General features: G+C 41.1%; 1 protein-coding gene across 5 annotated transcripts in view; it reads right to left on the bottom strand.

Moving 5' to 3' along the window:
- Positions 1–225: 225 nt before the first annotated feature.
- Positions 226–25,152, bottom strand: part of LOC112563543 (LIM domain-binding protein 2-like) — a 37,077-nt gene continuing 12,150 nt past the window's right edge. For 4 of the 5 annotated variants that reach the window (XM_025237578.1, XM_025237577.1, XM_025237579.1 and 1 more), the window contains 7 exons: positions 16,388–16,490; positions 15,527–15,699; positions 14,652–14,774; positions 13,915–13,995; positions 13,454–13,583; positions 12,476–12,633; positions 226–4,059 (listed from right to left, as the gene is read on the bottom strand). In XM_025237578.1, coding sequence (XP_025093363.1) covers positions 3,799–4,059; positions 12,476–12,633; positions 13,454–13,583; positions 13,915–13,995; positions 14,652–14,774; positions 15,527–15,699; positions 16,388–16,490 — 1,029 coding nt within the window. In that variant the 3' untranslated portion in view covers positions 226–3,798. The remainder of the gene's footprint in view (positions 4,060–12,475; positions 12,634–13,453; positions 13,584–13,914; positions 13,996–14,651; positions 14,775–15,526; positions 15,700–16,387; positions 16,491–25,152) is intronic. The other variant, XM_025237580.1, reaches the window with a different exon arrangement.

Genomic DNA, 25,152 nt, shown 5'->3' with positions numbered 1-25,152 from the left:
GTAAGTGCTGTGCCACAAAAAAAAAGTAAACAAGTGATGTAGCTCTTAAGGTGCTACTCTTGTTAAAAGCAAAGCTGATTAATATTCTTGTACGCAGATCTCTTGATGTGTATGAAAAATTACTTTGTGGCCAAATACTTGTGCTGTTGGCATTGCAGAAATTTCAACACCTTACGCAGTATACCAAGAAACGTGAACGTCTAAAATAAAAATAGCAAAAACTTGTACTGTTAAAAATATTCTGTTTACCGGAAGAACTAAGTGGTCATACATTCTGCTGTAATTACATCATCAGTCTGAAAAAATTTAAGGCAGGGAATAAATTTACCTTTTAATAGGCTGTATGCATTGTGCCAGTATGATGTAACCATTACAATATATATTTAAAAAATGCCAAAATTAACATCTACAAAAGATGGCAGCATGTTTTTCTTGCATGACAGTCTCACCAAAATCTCTACCTGTAAAAATATTAGCTTGTGCATATAAAATGCACCTCTTTATCAAGAGCTATGCAGCATTGTCCTGTCTCTTACCACAGACATTTGACTGCTCAGCGAGCATGGAAGAAACCATGCCCAGCCAGTGGAACACCAAAGAGCAGCCAAAAATGGGCTTTACTGAAACTTTTATTTAACAATTCCGATATAGTTTTGAGAACTATCATGCTAATGGGTGCTGCATCGATTGTATTAACATATCTTTTGGAGACTAAAAATTTCTTAAATCATGTACCAAAATCAAATACTTTTAATAGACCAACCTGTCAAAGTAGTTAAAGTAACAGAATCCACAACATTATAACAATGTAGCACACAACAGCAAGACATGTCAGTTAACAACAGTTATAAAACATCCTCTTATTTTCACGTGCTTCAAGCACAAAGTATGCTAAAATTTTCATTTAAAAAGTCATCAAATATACAATGAGTCAAAACTCCGGGTCAGATGGGATAAATCCCTGATTCTCTACGAGAAACGTGCCTTTTTTTTCTCATCATATTAACGATAACATAATCTAATCTTGACTGATGGCAGGCTGATTGCATGATGCCAATCATAGTGGTACCAGGAATGTTTTTGCAGCAACAATGGTTTCTGCCAAACTGTGCACTGAGCGCTATATAATGTGGTACCAGGGCTCATATTTATGGACATAAGCAGTCTAGTCAGAACCAAATGGTTATCTTGACGGGAAAACTAGCAGATAAGAAGCCACTGAGGAGGTGAAGTTATTGAACCCATTGGCATATAGTGTTTTCTGGTGTTGAGGGGTCAAACAACCAAAAGTGAAACATTTAAAAATTAAGCCATGGAGAGTGAAATGTTTTCATGCAATGCTACTCTTACATTATAAATGAAATGAAAATGTTACAGAACAGTTCTATATCTGTTTTGTTAGGTTTTGCAAAATTCAGTGTTTGCCTCAGTTGAATTAAACGACACTCACCACCATATTTACTGTATGTGAGGGAAAGGGTGGATAAAGATGCTTCATGAATATTACTCACATCATTAAAACAAGCACCTCTCCATTATCAGTAGGAAGGAACAAAATGTCCAGAAATGCAAATAATGGCCATCTCCTGTGTTGGTTTTCCCCCTCTGCCTTTTCTGTTCACAGTCTTGAAGGATGTGTTATCTTTCCTGCTGGTAAAGCAGCATCAGTTGATAGTGCATGCCAATAAGCCGATGTGATAAATAATTTAGACAGCTCTCTCTGCCCCCTTTTTTTTTAAATAAGTGAGCAATGACTTCCACAATGTATACTTTCACTTTTAACTGATACAATGTGAAAACTGAAACTTTTGGTACTTTTACCAGACCTGGTTGACCAAAGGTATTCTCAACCAGAAAAATTTCTGAACAATGTTTTAAGGTTGTGACATTGCACAGGACAGCTGCACATCATGCATTATTTCCTTTCCTATTAAAGTCCCAAGGCTAAATCTAAATGACTCAATGGCCAAAGAGATACAAATACCAAAGCCACATTTTGTGACTCACTAAAGCATACTTCAAGATTGTTGAAAATACACCAAATTCTTATGGCTTACCATGTCTGCTTTCAGTTACAGGCAAATCCAATTAGTGCATCTTGACTACGCCTAGAGCTAGCTAGGACCATTACACTTGGATGAAGCTATCTTGGATACCCAAAAGATCCTGAGAACTTCTCTGCATTTAAAAAAAATTAAACTGCAAGGAATATTGAAATGCACATACCTTGAGCTCTAAGTTCTTGCATTCTGAGGACAGCAACATGCAGTAGCTAATGCCCCTATTGTTATAATTTACTATGCATCACTGAAGGTCATTTTTACAAGACTTTGTAACAGATGTGATATATCCATATGCCACCACCATTTCTTTTACATACAAAAAGCTTTATAGCACTTGCACAAGGTCGTTTTGTCTGCTCACTGCCTGCATGCACCCCCACGACTAGTTTAAAAAAAAATATTGGCACTACAATAAGGAAATTCTTCTCGATTCCCACAACTTTCATTTTTTTAAAAAAAGCTTTTTTTCAGAACACCTTGGGCTATGCTTTCGATGACTATTAAAAAAAAGCTTGCCTTTATTATCACGCTAAGTGAATTTGCATCTATGCTGCCTTATTGTTTTGTAATTGCTCATTAAAATGATCAACCAAAATGGTAGTTGTTACAAATAAGTCCTGATAACAAGCAGTGATATGATGCATGATTTAATAATGATCAACATCACACTAACACACCAATTTCAACCAGCAACTTTCCTCATATCCACCCTGTCTTCCACTAAAACCAGCATGGGACACAACAGCCTTGCCCTGCCAGCCATTAACATTCTCACGCCAACCTGTTCCATGCCTCCCGCTTTTCCTTTTCAAGCTAAGAATTCTAGACAGAATACAACTAACACTTTTATAATTTGAAAGAGTTGCTCAAAACAAAGAAACCATTAATTCCTTAAATATTGACCAAGGCACCCTTATTATTTTTTCTTATTAAAAAAAGCACTCCTACTTCACCAATCCCAGGAACCCTGATTTTGACAACAATGTTTATTCCCAAAAAGTAATGTTCAAGTCTGCCATGCAAGAAAATGACATGGTAGAAAAATATTTGACAGACATTTTTTTTAACATCAAGAACTCTAGATGTTCACACATGCATTTTAAAGACTGCAAACACCCATGAGCCAATTTCTTGCAAAACAGATAGGACATGGACAGTGACTCTAGAATAAGCTTAAAAATGTATGAGAAATACACATAGCTGATGAATGAAGATGTCAAACGTTCCTGAACCTCCTCTTGAATGTGTTAAGCCCTGCCACATGAAAGATACACAGTATCGTCATTTTTATTTTTTTGTGTGTGGTCACTTTACTCGACCTCTTGATCAAGGCATTCCAAACAAAAAAACAAAACAACAACCAAAAAACCCCCCAAACAAACAAATGTACATTTACACGCAAATGTTTTTGTTTCCACAGAACAGCCCACTAACACTGGGGGCCAATTGTCTCTTTTACTCCAGAACAAGCCACACGTACAGACACTGTTTTCTGTGTAATCACTGTCACCATCATGCAGTCATGAACATTTAGAATGTCAGACAATGTTCGAGTTCGTGGAACACGCTCCTTTAGAATGTGAGAACTTATCAGATCACGCTCCTTGTGCCCCTCTGCTGGGTCACACAAGTACACCAGCACAACACCCCCACCCTCCCACCACCACGATTATTTTTTTGTATGTGTATTAAGCAATCCCTGTTATCATCCTTCAAGTTGCTTGTGTGCTGACATCTACTCTGTCTTGATTTCTGGTTCTGAGGCAACAGAGGTTGGAGGTGGTGCAGAGGAGACCGCAGATGGTGGAGTTTTCTTGTCCCCCTGACCCCCGCCCCAGGCAGGTGATGTTGAAAACTTCTGTTCTCCACCCTCATCTTCTCCATGCCCGGGTCCCCCTGGCTCATACTGATTGTTCTCCAGACGCGTGATCAGTCGTTCGTCTTCGTCTCCAAACTCACCGCCCATCAGAGTTGGCTCCCCCACTACCATCACGTCCTGAAAAAAGCCAAAAGACGGCCGTGTCATGTATGTGACACTTGTGTGACTGACCACCTGCATGTGTATATATGATGTGGATGCAGTGTTGAGGACACATCAATGCATATTCCAATCACCACACAAGCTTTCGTTCACTTAGACAAACACTATATTGCTGCTGCAGCAGCAGGCTGCTAGACACACTTTCAGTTCCGCAAGTGATACAAACACAAAATAATGAGCAAGCCACATGGACAGTTCAATACACAAGTAGCAATACTTCCTGATGCCATAATACCGACTTTGAAAATTTGATGTTGAGTGCCTTGAAAAATACTGTTTGCTATTAGTTATTTTGTGTCATATTCTTCTCCTTCCATCCCCAAGACAACATACACCGCTGTTTCTCTTGCATTATCAATATACCTAAATACTAAGACAGTATTATATCTGGCAGAAGGGGGAAAGGAACTGACACATTCCTCCATCCTTTCTTCTTTGACTTAGACTGTTCCTCCACCAAAAGACTAAGGTTTTTAGCTACAAAAAACAGTAGTCTGATTCCTAAACATTCCACTATATCCAACCTCTGATTATCAGATGACCTGTGATGGCATTACTTGACTTAGCTGAAGAACAAACTGGTGGCAACTCATCGATACCATCACTCTGACCTTGTTTGCCAGGACTGTTCGCATTTGCTACTACATAAATCTGGCTCAGATACAGTTAAAGACAATGCTTGATTCTGAGGACTCCACATTACCCACCCCCACACACAAAGTAGCTCTTTCTTAACTGCTTTCACATCAGTCTCAGGTCTTTTGCTAACTGGTTTATTTGGAGCTAACTGCCAGTTGCAAATACTCCAAAAAGGATCTGTCCTGAAGTAGTTTATCACTGTAAATGCTTTTAACAAACAGAACTCCATTTTAAACTCTTCTCTGAAGAGAAAGGTCTTCAAAAAATGACTTTATTTCTTCCTGGGTGTTACTGAATGTGGGATGTTTGAGATTGCTGGCAATGCAGTTGTTAGATACAACTGTCAGCAACACTTTAGTCAAGAAACAAATCTGTCTGGTCTCTTTTCACTGTCACAAATGTACTAATTGCTAAATTTGTCCATCCTCTGTACTCTTAATATGAAAGGTTCATTACAAGACTCAGACAATACACCAAGATTTTTGGTCAGAAAAACTTTTGATCTTTTAACGATGGTATCATATCTCCAATTATAATGATCTATTACTCCAACAGCAAGTAATAAGCATCAGCTTATTGATTCTATAAAGGGGAAAAAAATCTAAGTTTTGTTGTGATATATAAAGATTATCCAAGCGGACAAAATACAGGCCAACTTATCAAATATCCAAACTAGCCTTATTGCAGAAATCCAGCACATATATTTATTACTGTATGTCCAGATATAAATGGCCTTGCTTTGAGAGACATTTGATTTTGTTACTCAGTTCAAATAGTAGGTGAACCACTTTTCCTTCTCATACAATGTCTTTTCCTTTTTTGTGCTTGTATTTCTAAATGGTGTGGGTTGTCTGTTTATATTATAGTAACTACTGAATCTACCAATATATCTAGCATCACCTGAAATGCTATAAAACCTCTTTAAAACTTCTCAAGTGAAAAAGTTTGCACAACAGACATTGCATTCACACACATATTACATAGAGGTAGGGGGATGCCTGTTTATGGTCAAACATGCACCTAATTTATCTGCTTTAGACCTGAATCTGACTGGCAGGTCATTTTCCATGATGATAACAAACTTAATCTATGTGCAAGAGAACTGAGCATATGTTAAGCTGCCTTTCCCATGCAGTGGGATGTAAACTTCTGGCTAGCAACATGCACATACATCACAAGGAAAAAGAATGTGGGGTTAGTGTCTGGTTGGGCAGACAAGGCCAAGTATTTTGCTGGCCACACCAAAAATTTGTGGAACTTAACATCTATATCATAAGGTTAAACTTCTATCCTAAAGATATCTTATCCCTATTCTGAATCATTTCTTCCTGCACCACTTCCTTCTGAAAAAACATGACAAAGCTTTGCTGCATCTTGTCCCTTCTTTTAAGCAAGCCTGAAAACTGCATCAGAGCTTAAATACTATCATCTCTAATAAGAAAATAAGAAAAAGGAGAAAAATATAAGAAAGAACCTTGTGCAGGCATAACAACTTGCAATGGAGGAGGAAAGAATGTAACAAAGAAAAGCTGATTAACATGAAGCTAGGCAGGCAAACTAAAATGTCTAAAACTAAATGAAATGTCAGGGAAGACATCATTTACATTAGATTTGATTTTTTTTTTTTCTACACTTGCAGTATCTGTCAGTTTGCTGTTAGTAGTAAAGCTTGCAAACTGTCATGCTTAGTAGTAACTGCACTGGGTGAAAGAACAACATACACATGCAGATTACAGAGCCCCACTGTGAGGTGTGATCTGATTACAGGGGTAGAATCCAAGTATGATGCACAAATAAAGATGCGTTATCAAAAGGCCATATTATTTGTATACACTTTCTGGGTAATGGCAACCTTATTAAAAGAAGTAATGTGTGCTCTCTCTCTCTCACTGAAAGCTCAGAAATATTGGGTTTCTTTCCTATCAGGTTTTATGTCAGCCTTCTTAATGTCCTATGACAATGCACTAATGACTTCGTGTTTGCTATCCAAAAAATCTTTCTAAAGTTTGTAGGAGAACAATGCAAAAGAGGAGAACAAAAGCTGCTCTTCATCACTTTGTTTTAAAATCTACCTCAAAATGAAATGATCATACGAGCAGTTTAGAACAATAGACATTTCTGATTGATTGTAAAAACAGAATCACCGAAGAACACTATTATTTTCAAAATAAAAGGTTAAGAAATGTGAGGCAATCATCAGAACAGGAAAGTTTTTGTGCAGAATCAACACTTTCAAAATGTTCTGGCATATCCAGACAACAAAACAAATTATTCCAGCAGGCTGTAATCTGAAATTTAAACCTGCCTTCACCGGCCATTTAGCCTTCTATGGAAAATGTCACTTTTTCATGTTTCTTAGTGGATACACATTGATGTACCATTCTCATTAGAATGTCACTGCAAGCTCATCTTCCTTGAACTTTGCAGGACCTACCACATTAGTCCTTTCTTGATGCTGATGCCAATGTATAAGCAACAACATATTTCTCTCCTATCTTCCAACTGCGTAGCTGACATGTTTTTAAAAGAGTTCACAATAATGCTGCTAACAATACTGTCTTTAAATAAAGATTAGCACAATGTAAGCTGCACACTAACTACCTAATGTAACATAGTGTTCGGCTTTTGTCCAAGCCCTCCCTACAACATACCAGACTAAATTGTTCACTCCCCAATGAGTTGGTCCAATTTTGCTCTGCACCACAAATTTTGAACAATTCAGACATCTTCTGGAGTACTTTAAGTTTTAGTCCCAGTTTTCACATGTTCATATGCTCATTTTTTTTCATTCTGTGTCAATGTTTCAGACATTTCTTCCACTCTTCCACTTCCTAAATCCCACATACCTGCATGGTCTGTGATCCTGGTCTTTCTTTTAGTTAGTCACTTTAATTTAAAAACTCTTTGCTGTGCTATGCCATTATCTTTTGCTTGGAGGTATGGGCATGGTTAACATCCATTATTATTGTTGGTGTCATTTGAATATAAAAAAATTATTATTCTTACCAAAATTTACTAAAGTTTCCAACCAATACCACTGAGTGAAATCTTTACAGATTGATGATATGTAACATTAAGAACATTTGATCAAGTTGTTTCTATTTAAAAAAAAGAAAGAAAAAAAACAAGAAAAAAAAGAAGCCTACATTAACTTGTTTCATTTTGCTATGCACAGCAACCACCCTGGACATATTTTCAGCAATGGCTAGTTCACATTTCACATGTGAAAAATCTTGTACATTTATTATATGGACAAAGGGGACAGAAAAGTTTACACAAGTAAAGCAGAATACTCTTCTGATGCAAATGATAACTACAAAGAGAAAATGTTTTAGTTCGGTGAAAAATTAAATGCACCTTAAAACCCCCGTCAACATAGTTATAAACTATCATATTTGAGTGAGGGTGGGTGGGTATTAGTGGAAATAGGGACTATTTCCCTTTTATAACAAGCCATCGTTGATAACTAGCCTCAATCCACTGTTAATAACTAGCCAACAAATTGAAAAAAAAAAAAAACCAACCCAAAACCCCCCCAAAATAGATACTGTCCATGTAAATTATTTTGCAGGTTTTTGCTAAAAGAAGTGTCATGTCCTCATATCTGATTCATAAACAACTATTATGGTCTTACAGTTCTGCATGGCTGAAGTGCTAGTCTGGTGCATGGTCACTGCAGATCTGTCTCATGACATGTGTCAAGACACAAAGCAGCAGCAAGAAGTATTGCTAGCAACATACACTGGCTACCAGTACATTTAGACCCAGCATTTTGTTGCTGGTTGGGTGTAAAACAGCAAACCACAAAAACCTATCATTTATAAACAACAGAGGCCCTGAATTAAATCACTTACACTCATTCATACACATGCAACTGCTTAGGCACATAAGGACATATAGAAGCCATATATCCTTTCTAGTTTAAAAAAGTGTCCTAGGATATATGCAGTACAAAACACTTAGCAATGTCAAGACTGACTCCAAGCATCTCCCAGTCATGCACTATATCATCCTGACCTATGACCTATCAGCTGGTCAGCAGGTAAATTCCCTGCATGACTGATTATACGGGACTGGATCTAGGACTGCTTCAGAAATCTAGCTTATTTTATGGGGTACTTCACACGATATTTCACAGGGCAGGCAATATGATACATATCTTTATTGAACTATTTATCTCCTGACAAGAACTAGAAGCCACTACCCAACTCTCTGCATCAGCCACTTTCTTCTGCTGCCATGTGTCAGATAACCTGCATTCATTTGCATCTACTTTTATTTCACTTCTACATGTTTTTAAAAATCGCCTGGGCTTCCACGATGAAGAGGTAACTGACACTTGACTACATAGTTGATTTCAAATGATAAAGATAGGGCATGTCTACAATAAAGCTGTGGAGCTACGAAGATTTTAAAAGCAAATACAGCACTCCCTGCCAAATACACATGATGTGCTGGGCAAGTTTTCTTAAATAAATAAAAACTGAAGTCTAAGGGATATTTATAAATCCTAGCCTTATCAAAACTGCTCATTTATGTTCAACGACTAGGTGGGGCACTTTGTGCTGCTTACATAATTTGTCTAGCAAACGTTTCCGGCAACAATTGTATTGTCAACTTTTGATCTGCCACTTCATTTGAGTCAAATTTATTTCTGTGTGGTCTTGGTGTAGTACAATATAAAATACTTGCTGGTACTCTTGTATGTTTCTTCCCTAACTTGACAAGTTGAAAGCTCGTGGTCAGCATGGCATTACCAGTGAAGAGGGTGATAAAAATTGGTTCAGTGCTGTGTAGCACACAACTTTCTTCCTCATTCCCATCTCTCTCTTTGCAACTCTGTTGATGGCTTTTCCTCTCTTTCTCCTCTCTCTTTAACTGCTGCTTGTTCTTCCTGCTCTCCCCTCTTCACTGCCCTCTCTTTGCAATCAATGTTATTTTAGATTACAATGCAGTTGACAATTATTCAAATTATGACAGTGTCAATGATTGTTTTGTGTAGTAGGGGCACATTACAATATTTTTCTTGTAGTACTATTTTCATTTGGAGCAAGCAGTAATATCTTAGAAGGGATAAAATAAACATAAAAAATAAGCATGATATGGATAAATGTACACCTACCAAACAAACTATGCTAGAACCAAAATCAAAACAAATACTCTTGCCAAGTTTAGTGGGGATCAGAGAAAAAGTATGGATTTTATCAGGTTTCCACCACTGCCTGCCACAAACAACTGCTTTATTTATAAAATTTATGTCTTTTCAACACTACATAACATTTTCCAAGATAATGCTTTGAGAAAAATGCACCACACTGCTCATCTAAAGTCATTATTGATGAATTTAAGCAGAACATACAGAACAGATTAAATTCATGCCTCTTTAAATTTTGTTGTTTTTTTTTTTAAAATCATAGAGAAAGGACTTTTTGTTTTTCTTGTAAATGTTTTGATCCCTCTACCATAACAAGACATATTTCACACATTTCACAATGCCTGTCACACATTTCACAATACTGACAACACACAATATGACAAAAACAATGTCTACAATGCTCTCCTGGTATCTGCAGACACATCCACTCATGCACAAAAACAGCAGCATGAAAATCATTTGGTTTCTTTTTTTTTCAAAAAAAGCCTGAATCCTCTGTCCTGTGACCCATGCATGCTCCAGCTCAGTCAGTGCGAAATTTCAGCCACGATTTATTAGTTGTAAAACAGAAATGGGCAAGAATGAGCCAGGGGAAATCCCCTTTCACTGATGCTGGCATGGAAGGTCAAAAGACAGAGAGGCCCCAGCTCGGCATCCTAGCAGTGCCCTACAGTGAGAGTAGATCCCAGGGACTAGCATCACAATAAAGGAAATCATACCACAAATCAATACTGCAAACTCAGATGCAACAGTAACAGAAATGGAGGGGGGCATGGGTGTGAGGGTATCCAGATGAGGGAATAGGGGGGAGGCCACAGATAGGGACTGGTGGGGATGATTGATGGGGGCCTCAAAAAGAACTGGGTCATCACTGTCAATGTGACTTGTATTTTTAAATTAACAAAAAGTTCTGAGATTGTTTTCATGAGCATGGAAAAAAGGGCAGATGGAAGAAGAAACAGATAAAAACTGTTATGGAAAGTATCGTGTCTTTGTATTGACTTACAATGATTGCAGTCAGATAAGGAAAAACAGCTTGTCATTAAAAATGGCCTTTGCCAAAAGGTCCAGAGACAGGAAGTCTGCAAATCCAGAGTAAGTTTAAGGGGTGCTACACGAAGTTTCAACATGAACTGCACAACTGGCCAAAGGCACAGTACAGAGGACCAGAACTTGCACGAGTCAGAATAATTTACAGCTCAAACCTGTCTTCATGTCCTCCAGTGCTTCAACTGACAAAGGTCTCAAAGAAAGGGACCATCTCTAGATTGTCAGCTGAGTCAAATGTACAGTTATTTCCATGAACTGAACAATCAAGAACAACTCGTGCCTTGTCTGTGTACACAAATGTAACTTTAACAGGCAATCTTCAAAATTAGTTAAACAAGTGTTTCTTCAATTATGAATGTTTTCACTTTATCCTACTGAATACAGCCTCACAAATAATCCAACAACCCAGAGTGTCTAAATTCAACCTGAAGTAGAATGTTACACAGGGGACATTTAAAGTGTCAGAGTTTCCATTACAATTTGTTGCATGACTTGATTTCCTGTTGCACTACATTTTTATTTAGTACATATTAAAGATTACCTTTTAACAGTCCTTAAAAACATACACAACCTTTTATTTAGCTTTTGGTTGACTCAAAAATAAAACCAAAAATAATTTATTTTTTGTCAGAAACCCCAGAAGAATCAAAATTATAGTTTTTAATTCAATCTAGCATCAAATAATAATAACTATAAAAACATACTGACTGCTTCATCAGCTTTTAGCTGACTAAAAAATTAATACAGAAATGTACTTGTTTCTGTTCAAGAAGCCACAGAAGAAAATAATTTTTTTTTTAATTTAATCTAACATCACATAACGATAATAAAAATACATGACAACACCTTAATAAGAGTTTGGTGTACTTAGCTTATGGTTGAAAAAATTCACCATCACCAAAATATTTGTGGATATCAATTATATGGAAGTTTAGTATGTTAAATCATTTAAGAACCCAGAGTGAAATAGGGAATGATAGATCTGTCAAATGATGAAAAGGATTTTTAACCCCAAAACCTCTGGAATACTGCTCCATTCTGGTTGTTATTTACAACAGATAAAAGAGAAACAAATAACCTGATTTCCACTTCTTTCTTCCAAACGTTTAAATGTTTTAGGTGGCCAGCCATCACCATAACATATATCTGACAAGAAGGAGAAAAGAAAAAGGACCCAAGCACCAAGCATCTGATGGAGATAGAATTGCGGGTCAAAATGCCCTGCACCCAAGCAACAAACCAGGTTGAAAGACCCACAGAGCCAGATGGTCTATATGGGACTGGGAATAAGGAGAATACGAAAACCAAATAAGCAAAAGAGTATCAAATCAAGGATATCAATAAGGAAAATTGTGTGTGTATGTTGTGTGTGTGAGAAAATACATGCATGCATGCATATGCATGCAACAATATGATTTTTTTAAAAAAAAGGCCACACGGGGCAGGTGATGGTGGGATGGGTGGGGGTCTGGAGAGAAGATGGGGGTCACAAGGCCAGTGATGGAGGTGGCAAGTGTCAAGAGTTACCCCTGGCACTGAGGATCCGATGCTGAAGCCCGGAGGACCAGGAGAGCGTTTCTGCTTGCCTGATGGGGGCACGTCCCGGTTGTTGGCATTGCCTGTGTTACTGTTGTTACTTGTAGAAGCCTTCCTCTTCCGTCGTTTGCTGGGTGGTCGTGTGGATTCTATCAAAATTAAACCAAAAGAAATAGCTTTATGATTAACTTACCACATTAAAACTATATGTTATATGAATATATATACAGACTATACATAAAGCTAGTAAGTCTTACAATACTCCAATTAAACCCTTACGGGGATGCCAGGCCATGGTATGGCAATCTTTAAGGGCAGATTTTCAGTAAAACTTGTTGGTGGTCTGCCCCACATACACATATCAAGGGTTTTACTGACTCGGCACAAAAATGTACATAACAATGTAATAGTCGATGTCAACCTGATCCTTGATGGAACAAACTAGCTTCTGTTATTATTATGATGTTATACAAATAAAACATGTAATGACAAAAAAATCACCATTCATGTCTGGTTTATTATACATCTTATACAGTAAGGCCTTCAACTTCTACATCTTATGATTCCCTACCCTGATAAGATTTTTGCACACCATTTTTTTGTGTGCAATTTTTCTTTTTCTTTCATATGTATAATAATATGCAATCTGACTTGCTAATATGTTGTATATAAATGTACATAGAGTGAGAAATACTTATTTAATGTGTATGGAAGACAAACATTTATAATCCTTACTGGGTTTTTACTTAGAACTTGACCACTGCTAGTGCATTAGTGTCAAAATACTAACAAATCCTTTCTGCATTTATCTTTGTGGACATTAACAAGTATTATGCACACACAAGCATGCAAGTACTTGCACACACATATAAATAACCATAGTACACTAGTACAGCAGCACAAAAGGTAACTGAAGAGAAAAAGAAGAATCTATACTTTGTGTAAACATTTTTTTTCATAAACTCTAACCTTTGCCTGGAGGTGCCACCATTCTTTGCCACTTCTGGAAAAGTGTGGTCTTGAGACAATCACGAGGGTTCAGGCCATAAGCCTTGTGCCGAGACATCAGCTCTTGCATGGGCTCCAATATGACACACAGCTGTCCAGGCACAAACACATTTATAGCTACTACACAAAACAGCTTTAAAATCATAAAGCCCAGTGTGTTATATGTAATCAGCAAACTGGCTCAGAGCCATGACAGCAATTAGCCATATCTTATTTCATGGGACATTATTTCAGTTGAAGATGATTTAACTAAAGATCAATGGACTACTTTTACTACAAACTGACAGATCCAGCCTCAGAGGTGTCCTCTGTACAATCCGTAACTCTTGAATTTATCTAAGAAAATAAATGTCTTTGGACTCTCTTCCTTGTGTGACAATAACAATATACAAATAAAAAAAAGAAGCACGTCAAAGACTTACCCTTAGAAAGTTAAGTGTGTAGTTTGTCAGGCCTTGCCGTGTGATATTTTTGGACAACTGTTCTATCATTGCTGGGTCTTGCTGTAAGAAAAAGATAGCTTTCACAGATCATTTAAACTAACAGAACAAATACTGTCAACCAGTAAAACACATCTGAGGGTCAACAGGGCATATTGTTTACAAATTGCATTGTTTCCTTCTTTTTCTTACAAAAAAAACCAAACTAACAATAACAAAGAAAAACAAAATAATTTATACCTGAGATCATGAAGTGTTAACATGCTGAAGGGAAACAATTTCTTTAAGTGAAATAAATCTTATTTCAGATAAATGCACAAGACAAGAAATATGTTACTATAGAAGTTCTTGAATCTTGGGAAAAAGAGGGCCCAAAAGTTTAATTTACAAACCCAAGTCCATCCTATCCCATAACATCATCTTTTTAGATAAAAAAGAACTGAAGCATTTGCTAATTTTAGAGGAAAATGAGATATCTTACTCAAAGAGGCAAAAACTAAAAGACAAGAAAAGTTATTTAGTCAAGAAAAACCTAATAAAAGGGATGGGAGTGGTGGGGAACCTCATACATCGAGAACATTTTTTTTGTTACTAATGGGAAAGAACCTGAATCACATCTTTAATAATTAACGTTTTGGCTGAAAGCTTGCATTTATCTTCCCTTGCATACCCATCTACCTACTCACACCAAAACTTTGACATACACAGTGCACACTAACCTGCAGAGCTATAACACTGCGTGGAATAAGTTCCCGATGCTGGCGGATGGCAAAATGCCAGGAGCGGATCCTCATCAGGTCATCAAATGTAAATTCTAGTATAAGCCTTCCTTCTGTGATTACCTGGGAATAAGTCACCAGAAATCTTTGAAGTCATTGAGAATTTCTTCACTGTTACCTACTTATAAAGACCCTGTATTTGGTCCTACACTGATGTACTCCTCACAACTATCCTCGCCATCTTCCAATGCTACCTGCTGCACCAGCAATGACAATTAACCATATGATGGCATTTATAGCTCAACACTGATGTCAGTTGTGCATCCACTGTAGCCAGCAGACACTCTGGACATATTTCTTAATTTTATACACAGGCTATAAACCTTCTTTATTATATATACTCTATCATGGATACAATCTAGATTTTCAGCTGAGAGGGCATTAAGACTCATTGGTGAAACATTTGACAACAAAGGTGTCATGATTTGAAAACTGGATTTTTTTTTTTTTGGGGTGGGGTGAAGAGAAGCTCTCTTTAACAGGAGTAGCAAGCTTGAAACTGATGTGTTTTGCTACATACTCAGTGCAACAGACACACAAGTACAGACAGATATATTACTTTTTATTCCTGCCCCACCACCATGTAAGCTGAATACAAAATTAACAAAAATCATTATCATAAATCATGCTTTAATGTTTTTAATAACTCTTTTTTTAAAGTGAATAAAACTGATATTGCCTAGGGCTGTTATATATATAAATGTATCAGAAAAATGCTGCTATGTTTCTGGAGACTTTACAAGTGTGTGAAAAGCAACACATAATTACAGAAACTTCCTGAAAAATACAACTAAAGTATATCTGAGAATACTTACATTAGGGAACATGGGTTTGCCATGCTGTGTGACCATCAAGGCCTGTTCACAGTCTAGGGTAATTGTAGTATTGTGGAAGGACTCTTTTGGATACTTCAACACATAGTACAAGTCAGTGACTCCCCCCTCAAATATGCTGCGGAAGTAACGGGGAATCAGCGTGCGGGCAATGGCTGTTGAGAAAAAAGGCAAGCACAATACATCAACCATAAATTGCTGGCAAGATAAAAATGGTTGACAAAAACAAAGTCTTGTATCTTCCGGGGAAAAAGCAACTAGTGTTGTCAAATAATGGGTGGATAATGTCAACATTATGAAAAAAGAAAGATTAAAATTAATCACAAGGTTAATTACAAGTGGACAGAAATCAAAGCCCATCTTTCACAGTTGCCACTGTTCTTACATTTGAGCAATCTTCCTGATGAAGACATGTCTCTTTGTCAATCTACATCATCTCAAAATGTTCCCAGTTCTAAACTGGCAAGCCAAAATTAATAGAACACCAATTCTGTTATCCTGAAGCTTGAATCAAACACTACATTATATATAAACATGGATACCTTACTTTAATCAGCTCTTATCAAAACTGACAGAAGTTGCATAATTCTAATCCCTACTTGAAATACCAAGACCTAGCCACACACTGACCATCTGCACAATGCATGACAACCAAGACAGAACGTATGTGATGAGGCGAAGACAAGAAGAGTGAGTGAGAAGAAAGGAAATGAGAGGAAGGTAAATAATGAATGGAAAAGTAAATGATGAAGGGAAAGGTAAAAGACAAAGGGGACAGATAGAGTTTAGTGATTGAACAGTCTCTTCTGCTGTCTTCTATTTTCTCAAAGTCCGTATACTTACTGTATCGTTTTGGCCCATCCTCCAAACAGAAAGTGAGTGTGAGGGAGGCATCATCCTCAAAAAACTCTGTTGCGAAAGCATCCCACCACAAGTTGTCGCTCTCCTGCATCAGAAAGTGAAAAGCTTGCTAAAAGTCTTTCTTTTACTTCACTAATGATAATCAAATGGAACCAATACCGCCTAGATCTTTTATTCTCTCTCACACACACACAACCACACATGTATGCACTAAAATGCACACCAGCCACAGATCTCTGCAAGCATGATCAACGTATGATTGCCATATTTTTCTGTTAGTTGTGCTCCACACAAGGGCCAGTAATTTCTATAAAGCCCGCATGTGCACCCAACAAATTTTAAAGTATACTTCAGATGAATTTATTAAGGGCCAGAAACCAAATTTTTCTGCTGGTGCTTCTGTTCACATTCTACCCCCACCCCACCCACACACACCCTTACCTCCACCCCTACCCCTGCGGCTTATTTGACCAACATGATAACGTCACTATCACATTAAACAAAATGCTGAATACAATTATATTTTAGGAATCAAAGTGTTGGGCTGAAGGAATACGGTACAGTCACACACACGGGCCCAGAGGCAAAGCTCTCGCCTTCCCACGCAGTGTACACCGACCGCTGCCCGGCCACCAGGCAGGGTGACGTCACGCGGACCAAGCCGCTAGGTGACACTACCATCGATGGCAGCCACACCACACTCCTCCGCCCTCCTCCACCCCTTCATACACGCGCACATCTTCGGCGGTTTTAAACGGATGTACGTCGAAACATGGCGCATTATTCCACAACAACAAATAAATCAATCTGATGCTTCTTCGTCACAAGCTGCAGGTCGGAGATAAATTGTGCTGCAAGATGCGAGTGATTATATGTAGGTGGTGATGATACAGAAACAGACTCAAAAAAAAAAAAAACCACTCCAACTACCCATCTATTCCCCCACCCGACTAGAGTGGACACCTTTCTGGACACGCACCCCTTCTGCTTCAGACAAGGAGAAAACAAAAACGATTTTTTTTCGTCTGCCTGAACCAACTCCGGAGTCTCTAGGACAGAGATTCGCGAAACTAGTCGTTTTGAACATGTTAAGAAAATGATCGTTGACAAGGCAAGTTCTGTCCACACCCAGGTCCGAGAACACCCGCCTTTGTCTGCTGACATTGGCACATCGGTAAGGTAAACAAAGTCAACAATAATGTAAATGACCTAAGTCAGCTTTAGTGATGGTCACCTGAAGCTGCCACTCTACTTACTTTCAAACATAACGACAGACGCCCTTTCAACAATTATTATTATTTTGTTGCTGTTGTTGGTGGTGGTGGTCGCCGCAGCCCGCGTGTTTCTGACATGTCATGTGGCAAAGTGTCACTGCGGACCCACTGTGAGGTACTGCCATCGCAAGGCCAGTGTGTGGTGTATGTATGGTTTCTATTATTGCTAAAAACCCAATAAAACTACGATGTTTTAAGAGTGATTAGTTTACAAAGTCTTTACCTTGCGACAAAGGACTTTAACCCATGCTGCTAAAACTCGTTTCGCGATTTCTACCCGTAAGCACTCGCTAACACGCACAGAGAAGCAAAGGCCATGAACAATCCGATTACAGATGTAACAAAGTTGTATTTCCGCATTGTGATTCCTTTTACGTGAAAATAAATAAGGAAACAATCGTAGTTATGGATATATTGTTAAAAAGTTGTGATCGCTGTGTGGCACTGTCTCAATGTCGCTTCAAGATGTTTTTAAGTCAAATGAAACAGGTATTGAAAATAAGGAGACAACCGCAGAGTTCCTTATATTTCAGAACAATGCTTTCCCCGGAATTTCAGAACAGGACCGAGAAAAACCGTTGGAGAATTTGTCATCGCTAAAGGCTGCGTGACACACTCCGACTGCACCGGGTGAGGTCATACAGTCGCGCTAGTCTGACGATCTGCAAGAAGTGTGGACAAGCCGAGATAGGAATCAGAGGCGAAGTCGTCGTCACCAATGTCAGGTGAGTCACTGACCACCTGCTGAACAAAATGCTCCCAGCAGACGATAAGACATGTTAACCACACGTGGCTGTTGACATCACACCATGTGAAGACAGCTTAAGACGCTGCAGCATCGGCTACTCACCGGTCTCAATCCCTCCCGCCACCTCTGAAGGCTGGGTGGGAGAGGTGGGGTGCGTCCCTAATTTTGCTTGCGTGTCTGTTGGTGGAGCCAGCGAAATGAGTGTTGGTGGGGGGTGGGTACTGGGAGGTCAGGGGTGTCACGGGGTGGGGAGGGTGGAGGAGAGAGAGAAGTATGGGAACTCGCGGCTAGGAGGCGCTGTTGTGAGCGCCGCGTGCGAGTGTGCTTCGTGCTGACGCGCGACAGGCATGGAGTACACCGAGGAAGGTTGGCAGTAAACCTCCAACACACAAACATGACCGGCCTCACAAAAGTGGGCAAGGAGGGGTAGGGGTGCAAGGGGGTCACGACGTCCCAGCTGGATTGTGGGATGTTACGTCACCGACGTCACGCTGCACAACACACGGCGTGCAGCATGTCGCTGTTCCCGACAACAGCGGAGTGCAGTGCGTCTCGCCCCCTCGCTACACTTGTGGAGAACTTGACTCACGCCCCACTACACGCGTACGTCACTGTCTTGCGCTCCGTAACACGCGGTGGCGAGCTGTGCGCCACGGAGAGGTGTACATTCCCTCCAGTCGGAACTGTGACTTAATCTGATGTCTTCTACGACTACAACACCATAAACAGGTAAACTACTGAAAGGTTCGGGCGGCGGGGATGGGGGAGGTCTACAGACTTCTTCCTAATCTTCATCTTACGATATCACTTCTGGAGTTCAGGCCACTTGTTAGCTAGAACGCGGTGTGCGTCAGTTAGTCACGTGACTTATTTCCACTCCGCAACGCGTTTGGACGTACAGCATGAGACGACCTACCAGCACAATGGTAAATGATGCTACCAAATTCATTGAGACTTGTACAGTCATGGTTCAACTCCCGTCTCGCGCACACCCAACACTCCCCTGGAACTGACCGTCGGGGGACGGGAGGGTTTGAAGTCAACGAAGACAAGTTGGTAAGACCAAAGTAACCACTTGACGTGGGTTACTGTGCGCACTGACACTGGGAAGACGGGAGGGGGCAATGACTAACCACTAGTCACGTGACGCTACAAGCTGCCTACTGTCCCCCTCCCTCAAGTTGTGCAGCATCGGGTCTAGACAGAGCAAACCCTCCACCTACCCACGTTGTAGTTACAAGTCTGCAAAAATCTAGAGGGTTAAAAAAATCCAACAAGAGGGATGGTCCAAGCTGATGTCCCCTACACAATTAAATTTCTCTCCTCCCTCCAGACAGTCATCTCTCTCGCGCGCACACGAACAGAATCGCGAGTAAAAGGAGCAGAGCGGGCGGCTCGAGTCCTTCATCCCTTCCCCGCAATGGAATGATGTCAAAGCTATTTATAGCTCGTTGCCATCGCATCGATTGTTGGACTGCAGCTGAACACATGCACGTGCGCCATGTTCCGTGTCCACTGATAGAATGTTCTTCGCTTGTTTCGCGCGTCCATCACTGTCATGTCGCATGCCAGTCATTTCACAATTCGACTTGAACGCCCGACTACTTCATCACATGAAGTGCCACGCCGAGGAGTGCTAATTACTCTGGAATACCCTGGGTGACTTAATTACCAACTACCGACACCCAAACGCTGAAGTAACTCTAGTACCTTGGCAACCTGCGCATCGACTGTGGCGACTGCTTCTCGCGAAGGGGTCAAACCGTATCATCACTTGTGCGGGGTCGCTGCCATGGCAACACTCTACCTACGTGTGAGAAGATGCTCTCGCAATGGCCGCGGCCTTCTCACTCTACTCTAGTGACGTCATACCCAGGTGATTAGACTTCACTCCACACACACTATAACCTCCGCCCCAGTTAAAAATCAGGCTTTTGTAAACTCGGAATAAAGAGTCTTGAAAAAGCAGTCACTGGTCCTCAAAATTATTTCTCGTGAAAGAAAATGTACCACCTCGTCATAATAAACGCAGATGCGACGACTACAACTACATACAGACATTCACCATCAGCACCTGCCACCGCTAACCACACCCAACCCACCGCTTCAAACACACCAGCGAACATCAACAGGGTTTGTATGGTAACCCCCAGGCTGACCTCGAGATGCAAACCTATTTTGATTCTTTCTGTGTATTCGTACATTCTCCGGCATTTCCACACAAAAAAAAAAAAAACCTACTCTGGATCCACGCTGTATTTCAAACATATTACATATGAGTATATTACATATACTCAATCAGATCTGACAAAACCACTTCAAAAGGCCATTAAGCCCCCAACTTTTCCTGCTCCAGCTCCAAAAGTCCTCCTCCCCGCCCAAACCACACATACACTCGAGTGCTCGTGCTGATCGGATGAACAGAAGGTTTTTGTGTTAACTCCCCCATTACGGAAGGGAGGGACGTGCGTATAAATATTATCATCATTCCCCTTACGAAAGCTGTTGTCCCGAACTGAAGACATGCAGCACCAACACACCTCGGCCAACGCCCGTGTGGGTGGAAAGCCCCGTGTGACCTGATGGAGACCTACAGGGTTCACGTTCTGTGACCTGATGACGACCTACAGGGTTCACGTTCTGTGACCTGATGACGACCTACAGGGTTGGTTTTAACTGCGCTGTGACCTGATGGAGACCCACAGGGTTCGTGTTAACTGCGCTGTGACCTAATTGAGACCTACAGGCTTGGTGTTAACTGCGCTGTGACCTGATGGAGACCTACAGGGTTGGTGTCTGTGAACAGTGGATCATAACACAAGCACAGCAACACACTGACGGTTTATGAACACCCGGCTGGTGTGTTAGCCTGCGATCTCACCTAGCAGAGGTGCGACCTTCACTTTGTTACCGACAAGTGACAATATCTTTCATTTATGCACTTCTCCGTCTGTGAATCTTTTTTTAAGGCTCTTTCTCTCTCACACACACACAAGCGCGCGCACGCACAGCACGACCCCTGACCCCGTTCCGTGCACGGCGCGCCGTGACCCTGTTGACCCTAGCCAAGTCGCCGGCGACAAGCGTGTTTGGGCCGGTCGCTATCTCGCCCTTTCTCGTTCACTTTTTATTCGCATCGCACGCGGCCCAGCACCACCCTACCCCACTCCCCCGACCTCTCCCTGCTCCACTGCACGTAGTGTCGCATTATCTGAAGTCAAGGAGGACAAGACTGCGCAGCTTTTGTTACCGATGTAAGTCACCTCAACCGTGGCTTTCTGTCTTCACTCAGACGTCATTCCAATTACGATTTAAACATTTTACAAATCCCCCCCCCCTTTTTTATTGTTCAGGATGGCCCAGAGTCGCAGCGGTTGAGAACTTGTCACCAATACCATGATGACCGGGTCTCCTCTGTTCCCATCTCGTTTAGGGAACCCTCTTCTTTCTCTACATGTTGTTTACTCGGCATATATACATCAATCCCAATAATGATGTTGTCAGAATCGTTCGCCCAGGACCCTCTTCGCGATGTAATATCACAAGCAATGTGGTTTTGTGCTGTTTCCAGTTAACAGCTGCAAGTCCTCCGACGACTAAAGAAAAGCAGCATGCAAGTGCGCCCACGCGCGCTCAGAACGCGGCTGCTACTGGACGTGCATGCTGCATCCTTGTCTGCACCGCGCGGCCCTCAGTTATGCTAGGCTCTACATCAAGTCCAGTCTCTGTTCTCTACACCCTCGGAAATTTCTGGGCATTTGTTGGTATGGAAAAAGCTACCAATGCACACTGACACGTGGGCTTTTGTGTCGGAGACTGCAGGTGGGCTCGTAACGTCACACGGCCCTCCTAATGTAAGGTGGACTGCGATGGAGGCAGCACGCCCTCAGGTGGGCGCACGTCACTCGCTGACGTTTTCCGCCTAGCAAGCCTGGCCGCTCCAGCCACCCGCTACCCCCACATCTCCAACCTCTCTCGTTATCCTCTTGCCAAGATGCAGAGTAGGGTGATGAGCGCTCTGCTGCAGTCGACTTTGAGCAAGATGTTGTCTACTGGCTGTCTTATTTATCGAACATCACAAAAGCTGTGAAGTCTGCTGGCAGCAGGTCGTTCATGTGAAACAAACACCTCAACATTTATTATTTCTACCACTTAACTCCCTTTTGTCACGTTACAGTAACCAGGAAAAAACCCAACACAACAAACAAAAACGCACTTGGCAATATAGAAACACTACCTGGGCTGGCAGATAACGTTTTTCGCGCCTACACCATCAGTTTATACACCTCTCCTCTCCCCCCCTTTCTTACATCTATTCGTCTCCCCCCACCTCCCCCGCGTGCGTGACAATGAAAAGACCCGGACAACGTGACGGACCACGTGACCTACCGCGCATGCCTGGGCGTGGACAGCGCGGGGCGGCACCGAGGCCGCTGACGTACTCAGTTCACAGAGGTCATCGAAGCGAAAATGTGACCTGCGGGGTGCAGTAGGAAACACCACCTCCTCCTCCCACCCCAATCCCACCTCCCTGCCAACCGGCACGACGACGCCATGATCTGCTTGATGTCTAGGCACCAGGAAGGGTGAGATGCCAAACTGCTTCAAGTTTACATTATGAATACAAAATTTAATAAACCCACCCCTTTAGAACTGCAAATATTTCCCATTAACGCAAGCAGTTTACATGTTAACCCGTTGGGTGGATGCAAACTCCTACCGGTACCACTCACCGATTCCTCACTGCACCTAAACATGGCCACACTGGAATTATCTTTCAGTCATCACCTCCCGTCCCTGGGCCTTCACGCACAGCTGCTCCTAGCTACCTGTGCCGACCCCACGACCCAGCTGGGAGGAAACAGGTGACTAGAAACTGAACGTCCGCAACAAAGATTCAATCCACGTCCATCGGGAGATCCCCCTTACCCTCTCGAGCATGTGGGCACCCGATTGTTGGGAAAATCTGTAGTGACCTGGTTAATCGAGTCAGGTGCGCTCGATGGTTGTAGGTTCTGTTACTAACATTTTCTTCAACCGTCAAATTCATTAAATATGGTCAGACTATTTCAGACTTTTGTTGTTGTTTTGAAAGAACTGCCGCAGACATCTCTTGGCACTGTTAAGTTTTTAAGCAAGTGCCAAAGCCAAAGGTAACGAGTTTTAAAATTCTTAAAATACCTTTATGAAAAGGAGCAGTGTCGACTAGAACCGGACTAGTTCGCGTTTACAAGAACTGGTGAGGACCGTGTGTGCGCGCAAACATTTTACAAACGAGACTAAAGCTACTTCTCAACACTGGGGGGAGGATTGAAGGAATCATTGGAGGTTAGGGACTGATAAAAACTGGATTCAAATACAGTGGAACCTCGGTTAGCGAACGCCTCGGATAGCGAACATTTCGGTTAACGAACAAAAATTTCGTTAAAAGTTTGTCTCGGATAGCGAACAAAATTTCGGATAACGAACAGCCACGTGAACCACACGTGACCGACCAGCATGTCATCATTCGCGCTCGAGACACAGTTATGATCAGTCGATCCTTATCTATGCGCATCCTTCTTATTTAGTGATTGTTGTGCTTTATTTTAATAAGATAATCCTCAATCATGGCTCCAAAGAAGATTAAGAGCAATTATTAGTAGTGAGGTAATGACAGGGAAGCGGCCAACAATTGAACTGTAAACGGAAATGATTTCAAAGTATGAAGGTGGCATGCGTCTGTCGGATATGTGATGTCGTATTATCGAAGAGTTTTACAAAAAAAGGCAGAAGCAATAGACACTGGACAAGTTTTGTCCTTTAACCTCAAAGCTACAGAAAAGGGAAGTCCCCCCCCCGATTTTATAATGTCACGTGTGCTCATGGAGGGGGAATCAGTAATTCCACCCCTTCCTCCCCACACCTGCTTCCAACCACTCTGTCAAAACGGCAAGTTTTCTGATGTTTAAATTACTTCGTTAATGTTTTTATGTTTATTTAACTCCATTTATATTGCATTATAACTGTTCTCATTAAAACAAATACCTATATAGCCTGTAACTTTCAAATATTAGCGAGTCAACAGGCTGGGAACCAATTAAATCTATTTCCTTTATTTCTTATGGAAAAAATTGTTTCGGATAACGAACATTTCGGATAACGAACAGCTTTCCAGAACGGATTAAGTTCGTTAACCGAGGTTCCACTGTACTCGCCAGCCGGGAGCTACGAGAAGCTGTAGAAAACAGCAAGCATACACTGACACAGTTAAGTTGGTAACACCTCCCAGTCACAGTGCCCCGGGGGGCACACACAGCAGTAACACTCCACACACATGGACAGCAGTAATATACTACACGTCTACACGTCACATGGACAGCAGTAATACTCCACACACAGGGACAGCAGTAGTATACTGTACGTCACATGGACAGCAGTAATGCTACACGTCACATGGACAGCAGTAATGCTACACGTTACATGGACAGCAGTAATACTCCACACACACATGGACAGCAGTAATACGCTACACATCACATGGACAGCGGTAGTATACTACACGTCTACACGTCACACGGACAACAGTAATACACTACACGTCACATGGACAGCAGTAGTATACTACACGTCACATGGAGACAATGGCTACACGAACACTGACACAGTAACAGCAGTCACTGCCCTGTGAACTTCACACCACGCACATTACAGACACACTGACACAGTTCCAAGCTACACGAGCA

Source organism: Pomacea canaliculata, linkage group LG5, assembly GCF_003073045.1.
Source record: "Pomacea canaliculata isolate SZHN2017 linkage group LG5, ASM307304v1, whole genome shotgun sequence".
NCBI lineage: Eukaryota > Metazoa > Mollusca > Gastropoda > Architaenioglossa > Ampullariidae > Pomacea > Pomacea canaliculata.
This window is presented reverse-complemented; position numbering and strand designations above follow the sequence as displayed.